The 9,866-nt window shown below is 34.9% G+C and overlaps 2 protein-coding genes across 2 annotated transcripts in view; one reads left to right on the forward strand and one right to left on the reverse strand.

The window, feature by feature from the left end:
* Positions 1–36: 36 nt before the first annotated feature.
* On the forward strand, positions 37–245 carry LOTGIDRAFT_143800 (hypothetical protein; the record flags this gene model as incomplete). The annotated part of the gene is made up of 2 exons (XM_009054403.1): positions 37–96; positions 147–245. Coding segments are annotated over 2 exons (159 nt in total), but the record flags the coding sequence as incomplete, so codon positions are not given.
* A 3,268-nt stretch (positions 246–3,513) lies between these two features.
* LOTGIDRAFT_81503 (hypothetical protein) overlaps positions 3,514–9,866 on the reverse strand; it is a gene marked incomplete at both ends in the record, with an annotated part of 34,481 nt that continues 28,128 nt past the window's right edge. Inside the window, one exon of the mRNA XM_009054404.1 lies at positions 3,514–3,576. Coding sequence (XP_009052652.1) covers positions 3,514–3,576 — 63 coding nt within the window. The remainder of the gene's footprint in view (positions 3,577–9,866) is intronic.

A 9,866-nucleotide genomic window follows, 5' to 3' on the forward strand; every position in this document is an offset into this window, starting at 1 on the left:
TAGGACGTGTGTAGCTTTGTATTTGGACGTGTGTAGCTTTGTATTTGGACGTGTGTAGCTTTGTATTTGGACGTGTGTAGCCTTGTATTTGGACGTGTGTAGCTTTGTATTTGGACGCGTGAAGCTTTGAATTTAAACGTGTGTAGCTTTGTATTTGGACGTGTGTAGCTTGTATTTGGACGTGTGTAGCTTTGTATTTAAACGTGTGTAGCTTTGTATTTAAACGTGTGAAGCTTTGTATTTAAACGTGTGTAGCTTTGTATTTAAACGTGTGTAGCTTTGTATTTAAACGTGTGTAGCTTTGTATTTAGACGTGTGTAGCTTTGTATTTTAACGTGTGTAGCTTTGTATTTAAACGTGTGTAGCTTTGTATTTGGACGTGTGTAGCTTTATATTTGGACGTGTGTAGCTTTGTATTTGGACGTGTGTAGCTTTGTATTTGGACGTGTGTAGCTTTGTATTTGGACGTGTGTAGCTTTGTATTTGGACGTGTGTAGCTTTGTATTTGGACGTGTATAGCTTTGTATTTGAACGTGTGTAGCTTTGTATTTGGACGTGTGTAGCTTTGTATTTGGACGTGTGTAGCTTTGTATTTGGACGTGTGTAGCTTTGTATTTAAACGTGTGTAGCTTTGTATTAGGACGTGTGTAGCTTTGTATTTGGACGTGTATAGCTTTGTATTTGGACGTGTGTAGCTTTGTATTTGGACGTGTGTAGCTTTGTATTTGGACATGTGTAGCTTTGTATTTGGACGTGTATAGTTTGGTATTGAATTTGATAATGATTAACATAATAATATAGGCTACATGATAAATAATTACAGTTTGTATAACTGAGTCATAATATAATTTTTTAATTGGTCTATGAACCATATGTGACAAATAAATAACTAATATATTGTTATGCAGTAAAAAACTTTAAGAAACAGTAAAAAAAATCATAGTGAATCATAATATTAGACGAGAAAAAAAAAATACAATGTTAATGTGTTATTCCAGCAATTATTTCTGAAGGTAATATTTTCTGTTTTAGTTTAATTTAAACAATTCTATATAACTAACAGTTTTAAAATATCACTGGCTATTTGTATCGTCAGGATGTAAGTTCTCTATGGCTGCTAACAACATTAGATCTATATTCAAGGTAGATAACAGATAAACTTGTTATCTCTAAAATCAGACCTATATTCAAGGTAGATAACAGATAAACTTGTTATCCCTAAAATCAGACCTATATTCAAGGTAGATCACAGATAAACTTGTTATCTCTAAAATCAGATCTATATTCAAGGTAGATAACAGATAAACCTGTTATCTCTAAAATCAGATCTATATTCAAGGTAGATAACAGATAAACTTGTTATCTCTAATATCAGATCTATATTCAAGGTAGGTAACAGATAAACTTGTTATCACTAAAATCAGATCTATATTCAAGGTAGATAACAGATAAACTTGTTATCTCTAAAATCAGATCTATATTCAAGGTATATAACAGATAAACTTGTTATCTCTAAAATCAGATCTATATTCAAGGTGGGTAACAGATAAACTTGTTATCTCTAAAATCTGATCTATATTCAAGGTAGATAACAGATAAACTTGTTATCTCCAAAATCAAACCTATATTCAAGGTAGGTAACAGATAAACTTGTTATCTCTAAAATCAGATCTATATTAAAGGTATATAACAGATAAACTTGTTATCTCTAATATCAGATCTATATTCAAGGTAGATAACAGATAAACTTGTTATCTCTAAAATCAGATCTATATTCAAGGTAGATAACAGATAAACTTGTTATCTCTAAAATGAGATCTATATTCAAGGTAGGTAACAGATAAACTTGTTATCTCTAAAATCAGATCTATATTCAAGGTAGATAATAGATAAACTTGTTATCTCTACAATCAGATCTATATTCAAGGTAGATAATAGATAAACTTGTTATCTCTAAAATCAGATCTATATTCAAGGTAGATAATAGATAAACTTGTTATCTCTAAAATCAGATCTATATTCAAGGTAAGTAACAGATAAACTTGTTATCTCTAATATCAGATCTATATTCAAGGTAGGTAACAGATAAACTTGTTATCTCTAAAATCAGATCTATATTCAAGGTAGATAACAGATAAACTTGTTATCTCTAAAATCAGATCTATATTCAAGGTAGGTAACAGATAAACTTGTTATCTCTAAAATCAGATCTATATTCAAGGTAGGTAACAGATAAACTTGTTATCTCTAAAATCAGATCTATATTCAAGGTAGGTAACAGATAAACTTGTTATCTCTAAAATCAGATCTATATTCATGGTAGATAACAGATAAACTTGTTATCTCTAAAATCAGATCTATATTCATGGTAGGTAACAGATAAACTTGTTATCTCTAAAATCAGATCTATATTCAAGGTAGATAACAGATAAACTTGTTATCTCTAAAATCAGATCTATATTCAAGGTAGATAACAGATAAACTTGTTATCTCTAAAATCAGATCTATATTCAAGGTAGGTAACAGATAAACTTGTTATCTCTAAAATCAGATCTATATTCAAGGTAGGTAACAGATAAACTTGTTATCTCTAAAATCAAATCTATATTCAAGGTAGGTAACAGATAAACTTGTTATCTCTAAAATCAGATCTATATTCAAGGTAGATAACAGATAAACTTGTTATCTCCAAAATCAAACCTATATTCAAGGTAGGTAACAGATAAACTTGTTATCTCTAAAATCAGATCTATATTCAAGGTAGGTAACAGATAAACTTGTTATCTCTGGATAAATTGCTACGAATGTCTGCATCGAAGCACAGAAAACTTGGAAAACTAACCCTAGGAATATTGAGACTTGATCGAACCGTGAATAACTCGCTCCTACTCCATATTGTACCAGAATTAATAGTTTAATTAAGTTTCCAAGCTGTAACTTATATTGGCACATTTTATTATTTATGATATTGCTTTTGCGTCTTTTCCATTTCTTCGATGAAAGAAAATTTCTTAACAGAATACAATATTACGCAGTCTGTGACCAAAATATTGGCGTTTCTATTCTTTCAAATCCAAACAAGCATTTTCAGTGCCATTGATCAGAATATTAAAGAGATTGTAAATACGGGCTTTCTAAATTTTCTATGTGTATCAGGAACACTGTTAGCATCAATTTACACCATCCCAATTTTCATTCAGAGGCCTGTAGTTCCTGCAATTCCACTAAAACTGGGACATTTATTACGTCCCTAATCGCAAAAGGCATTATGTGATTGCAGGGTGGGTGACTCTAGACAGGGTCGGTGACTCTAGGCTGTGCGTGTGACTCTAGACAGTGTTGGTGACTCTAGGCTGTGTGGGTGATTCTAGACAGGTTTGGTAACTCTTGACAGATTGGGTGACTCTAGGCATGGTGGGTGACTCTAGACAGGGTGACTGACTCTAGGCTGTGCGGGTGACTCTAGACAGGGTTGGTGACTCTAGACTGTGTGGGTGACTCTAGACAGGTTGGGTGACTCAAGGCTGTGTGGGTGACTCTAGACTGGGTTGGTGACTCTAGATTGTGTGGGTGACTCTAGACAGGGTGGTTGGCTTTTGGCAGAGTATGTGACTCTAGATAGGGTGGGTGACTCTAGGCTATGTATGTGACTCTAGACGGTTGGGTGACTCTAGACAAGGTGAGTGACTCTAGACAGGGTTGGTGACTCTAGGCTGTGTGGGTGACTCTAGACAGGGTGGGTGACTCAAGGCTGTGTGGGTGACTCTAGACAGGGTTGGTGGCTTTTGGCAGTGTAGGTGACTCTAGACAGGGTCGCTGACTCTAGACAGGGTTGGTGACGCTAGGCTGTGTGTGTGAGTCTAGACAGGGTCGGTGACTCTACAAAAAGTCGCTGTTTGGCAGAAGTCAACGCTCATGGTGGTCATGACGCTACTGAACTTGTTTACCATTGCTACCAAGTAAAGTTCGCCCGGTATCTTTTGCTCCCGGCTTTCATAACAAAATACATGTATATACTTTATTTGAACATCGATGTGCGGGAGAGCCACTTTAACGATGTGATTCCAGCTTGCCACGTTTCTCTTCTCTTCTATATAAACCCATACAAACTTACCTTCTCTACTCACAACTCTATCAAGAAGACAAAATGACTGTCATATCTAATTTGATGTTGGTAATTGTTTTGCTGTGTGTTGTTTCTTTACAAGTTGCCAGCTCTAAACCTCATTCACGCGTCAGAAAGGCTGTTGATGGAAAAAAAGGTAAAAATTTTCATCGTTTACCCAGAGACTATAGTCTGAGGCGCATCTTTGGGGTGGACAGTTGCATGATCCAATTTCTTTTGAACTTTTCTCTTTAATGGTACCGTCACACCGGAAAGACGTTCTCACTGTGCTGCTACTGTAATGAAAATTGGATTAGAACGTGTAAAGGTCGCAATAAGCGTGGTTTAAATGTGTAAAGGTCGCTATAAGCGTGGTTTAAGTGTGTAAAGGTCGCTATAAGCGTGGTTTGAGCGTGTAAAGGTCGCCATTAACGTGGTTTAAGCGTGTAGGACACATCAGATATTGTGTAATTGTCGCCACTCTTCGCCAAGTCAGGGGTTTATTTTGGACACGTTCAAAACAAACGTGAAGATTCTGCAAACTGTTCATGGAAACGAGAATGTCGTTAGATAAGCGTTGTAGCATCTCATTGAGCGGTATAAAATTATAAAAGCGCAGTACACGCTTAGCCAAGACGCTGCCAAAACGTAACAACGCAATATGGTCGACTGTTTCTAAAATTGTAATTTCTTTAGGGACTTTTACTCAAGTTTTCCTCATGTTTGACCGCGACCTAGTAGATTTCCAGTCGCCGTAAGATTGCAGATTGCATATGTCGCATTCCGATGTAACGAGGCTATAAGCGAGACCACTCCCATGTTCCACATCGTAGTAATAATACTAATTAAGGATACTCGAGGACCATGAGTATATGAGAGACTTTCTGGCACTCTTTCAAAGACGTTTTATGCTAACCTAGAGATTAATGGGATTGTAAAGGGTTTTCTAACCTTTTTATTCTTCCAAATGATATTGTCGTCACCCATGTCAGTCCGTCAGCCCGTCCACAATTGCTCGTAAACACTCTAGAAGGTACAATTCTTGAATGATTATGACGAAACTTGGTGTGAGTGTTTGTAATCAAGGTTGAACCCAATTGAAAATCAGAAGAATCGCAAAATATTTATTATGAGTTATTGCCCTTGATCTTTAGAACCCGTTCAATTTCTAGATCGTAAACGCTTTAGAAGATTGATTTATTGACAGATAAGACGGCACTTGGTGTGAGTGTTCGTAATCACCCAAGGATCAACCCTATTGAAAATCAGAAAAATCGAAAAATATTTAATATGAGTTATTGCCCTTGTTCTTGAAAACGCGTTCAATTTGTAGCTCGTAAACTCTCTAGAAGATTGAGTTATTGACAGATAAGACGGCACTTGGTGTGAGTGTTCGTAATCACCCAAGGATCAACCCTATTGAAAATCAGAAAAATCGAAAAATATTTAATATGAGTTATTGCCCTTGTTCTTGAAAACGCGTTCAATTTGTAGCTCGTAAACTCTCTAGAAGGTTGAATTATTGACAGATTTGGACATCAGAAAAATCAGAAAATGTTTAGTATGAGTTATTGCCCTTGATCTTGAAAACGCGTTTAATTTGTAGCTCGTAAACTCGTAAGAAGGCACAATTCTTGTTAAATTTTGATTAATATTATACAGTATCCCCCTAGAAAGTTCAAAAGAAGTGTATGACTAAAGTTTGGATATTTAATATTGATGATTGTTACTGCTAAATATTTTTATTTAAAATCAGAGCTGCCTGTGGGCGTATATTACTTTGCCTAGCAAGCTATCTAGACATTCAAATTCTTCGTCCGATGCCTGTGATTCCTGCAATTCCCGAAAGAGTTAACCGGAAATGAAACAGCTCCCGCAATAGAATTCGTAACCAACCTAGCACCAGACTACAGTAAAATAATGATATATGTTATCTCCCCTTTCTAACTTAAAGTTGCCAACTCATTCACATTTTATTTCCCCGTCGCCTTATAAAACTCTTTACTACATCTTATATTGTTTAGTTTTAACAGAATGGAAGAGTTGTATATTTGTTTAAATCAGAGAGATAAATATCATAGTTTATGATAAAATGGTCGGTTTCAAATACAGGGAGGCGACTATTTGGTAAATCAAGTTCTTTTAGGGCAGTGGTTATTTACCACCTAAGTGGTAAATAGTTCTCGACGTTTCTTATGCTATTTACCATATAAATTGGCCTGGCAATTTTTGAAATTCTAGAAGGAATAAAGTCGATTGAAATTCAAGAAGGAATAAAGTCGATTGAAATTCTAGAAGGAATAAAGTCGATTGAAAATCTAGCAGGAATAAAGTCGATTGAAATTCTAGAAGGAATAAAGTCGATTGAAATTCTAGAAGGAATAAAGTCGATTGAAGTTTAACAAATATACAACTCTTTCATTCTGTTAAAACTAAACAATATAAGATGTAGTAAAGAGTTTTATAAGGCGACGGGGAAATAAAATGTGGACGAGTCGGTAAATATCGGTTTGAGTTAGAAATGCTACTATCTTGTAAGGGGAGATAATATATATTATTATGTTATTGTGGTCTGTTGTTAGGTTGGTTACGAATTATTTTGCAGGAGATGCGTCATTTCTGGTTAAATCTTTCTGGAATTGCAGGATCCACAGGCATCGAACAAAGAATTGAAATGTCCCAAATAGAAGTCAAGTATGTCCCCGATATATATGAAAAGGCTAGAAAACCTCTTTACAATCTCTTCCACGGGTATTCTCACCTTGACTTGACTTGTTTTGTGAAGATGAGGGTACTATTAAAGATGGGGAACGACAGTAGTAAAAACACACAAGATAAAACATTTACAGTGTAAACTTTGAGTATAACAAATTATATGTATTTATTCCAGATTGTTATGATATCAAAGACAGTTCTTTGACGTATCACCATTTGAATCTAACTGTTGTCCAATCTGAAGATGAATGTAAACAACTGTGTGAGAATAATAATTGTAGCACATATCAGTCCTACAGACATTTAAATACTGAAGATAGAACATTATATTGTGTTCTGTACCAAAAACCACATATCTTTGCGGCATCTGGTATGAACCTGGAGGAGTGTAAAACGAAATGTACGGAGATGGCGGAATGTCAAACACTGGAGTATTTTGGTGAATATTGTCAGTTGTTTGACATTGAGTTCAGTGAGATACCTTCCAGTAAAATTGCTCCATCATTTGGGTCGAAAGTTGGGGAGAAAACTTGCTAGAGCTATAGGAATATTAAGATATGACCAAACCCTTTAACACCTTACCCTACACTCTCTATATTATACCAGTAGTGACAGTTTAATAAGTTTTCAAACTCTTAACTAAAATTGGCATATTTTATTATTTCTGATATTTTCTTTGTTTCTACTGTTTTCTATTTCTTATTGTAGACATACTAGGTGTCGTATTTTCATTCTAAAGTCTTGTATGTAGTTAAAATTGAGCTTGTAATATTAATCTAATAAATTCTTTTAACATGAAAATGTTTATTTATTATAAAATATATAAATTATATTATTAGGGTTATCTTGAAGGGATCAACTTCCCCAACCTGCTTTGTATGGGTTACCAGCTGGACTGTAGTTATAGTTTAAGGAGGTGGTCCCATACAGAACGTATTTTATGTGACCTCTTAAAAGAGCCATGGTACTGTGCTGACCGGTGTAGGTAGTCTCATGACCTCATTGTGAAGGTATTTGACTGTCCTGTTTAAAGAGGCGTTTCTAATATTTAAAATTATCGAGGGTTCGCTACCGAGAAACACCCTCGCAATATCGCTGGAGATGGTGTTTGCGACGTGGACATAAGAATCGCTATGTGGTTACAAACATCTATCTAGATTTGTAAATACCGGTCATTGCAGATCTACTCGTTAGATTAATAATTAATAGAAGATCTGGCCAGGGAATTTCATTCATATAAAGGAATACATCAATGGAATAGAGAGATTTTGGTGAATATTCTTAGGGTTATTACCAACTGTTTCAGTCTAATGAATATCTGACTATTAAAATGGTTAAAAGTTGTTTACTATCGAGTCACGCCCAATTTCACTACTCCCAAACTGTAGGTGATTACCGAAAGTAAAGTAATTAAAGAGCTGGATCCTGAAACATGTATTATTCAACAGAGTTTTTCTGTTATTGTACATACCTCTCCTGGACCAGTGTTAACATTATAAGGAATCTCTTCCAGGTTAATATTCAATAAAAAAATAATTGCCTGTATTATAACTTCCAACTACTTAATATTCGACATTCACTCATCTCGGTACAGTTGTTCTTACATTGCTCAAAATCTGCATCTGTAATCTGGTGTGAAAGGTTTTGTTTTAAAGTAAAAATTAAGACGTCTAAAGGCTTAAAATTCATCTCAGGATATCTGAAATCCATTGGGCATCTAGGGACCTCTGGGAGCCTCTGAATAAAATTAAGAATAAAACGCCAAGTGAATTAAAAAAATTCATGAAAGTAAAAAAAGTTATTAGATATTTAGTACAATGATATTTTTTACCTTCGCATGGTGTTTTCACAATCCAATTTCCATTTTCACCACAAGTCAAGATTCTATTTAAACCTTTCTTGGTGAAACCAGTCTATCAGTTGTATTGATTAATCTTCACCAGACATACCTACTGGTGTTGTAGCAACAGAATTATAAATTGTTTCACCAGATATACCTACTGGTGTTGTAGCAACAGAATTATCAATTGTTTCACCAGATATACCTACTGGTGTTGTAGCAACAGAATTATCAATTGTTTCATCAGATATACCTACTGGTGTTGTAGCAACAGAATTATCAATTGTTTCACCAGATATACCTACTGGTGTTATAGCAACAAAATTATCAATTGTTTCACCAGATATACCTACTGGTGTTGTAGCAACAGAATTATCAATTGTTTCACCAGATATACCTACTGGTGTTGTAGCATCAGAATTATCAATTGTTTCACCAGATATACCTACTGGTGTTGTAGCAACAGAATTATCAATTGTTTCGCCAGATATACCTACTGGTGTTGTAGCATCAGAATTATCAATTGTTTCACCAGGTATACCTACTGTTGTTGTAGCAACAGAATTATCAATTGTTTCACAAGATATACCTACTGGTGTTGTAGCAACAGAATTATCAATTGTTTCACCAGATATACCTACTGGTGTTGTAGCAACAGAATTATCAATTGTTTCACCAGATATACCTACTGGTGTTGTAGCAACAGAATTATCAATTGTTTCACAAGATATACCTACTGGTGTTGTAGCATCAGAATTATCAATTATTTCACCAGATATACCTACTGGTGTTGTAGCATCAGAATTATCAATTGTTTCACCAGATATACCTACTGGTGTTGTAGCAACAGAATTATCAATTGTTTCGCCAGATATACCTACTGGTGTTGTAGCATCAGAATTATCAATTGTTTCACCAGGTATACCTACTGGTGTTGTAGCAACAGAATTATCAATTGTTTCACAAGATATACCTACTGGTGTTGTAGCAACAGAATTATCAATTATTTCACCAGATATACCTACTGGTGTTGTAGCAACAGAATTATCAATTGTTTCACCAGATATACCTACTGGTGTTGTAGCAACAGAATTATCAATTGTTTCACCAGATATACCTACTGGTGTTGTAGCAACAGAATTATCAATTGTTTCACCAGATATACCTACTGGTGTTGTAGCAACGAGAATTATCAATTTTTCACAA

This window comes from Lottia gigantea (assembly GCF_000327385.1).
Source record: "Lottia gigantea unplaced genomic scaffold LOTGIsca_216, whole genome shotgun sequence".
Taxonomy (NCBI): domain Eukaryota; kingdom Metazoa; phylum Mollusca; class Gastropoda; family Lottiidae; genus Lottia; species Lottia gigantea.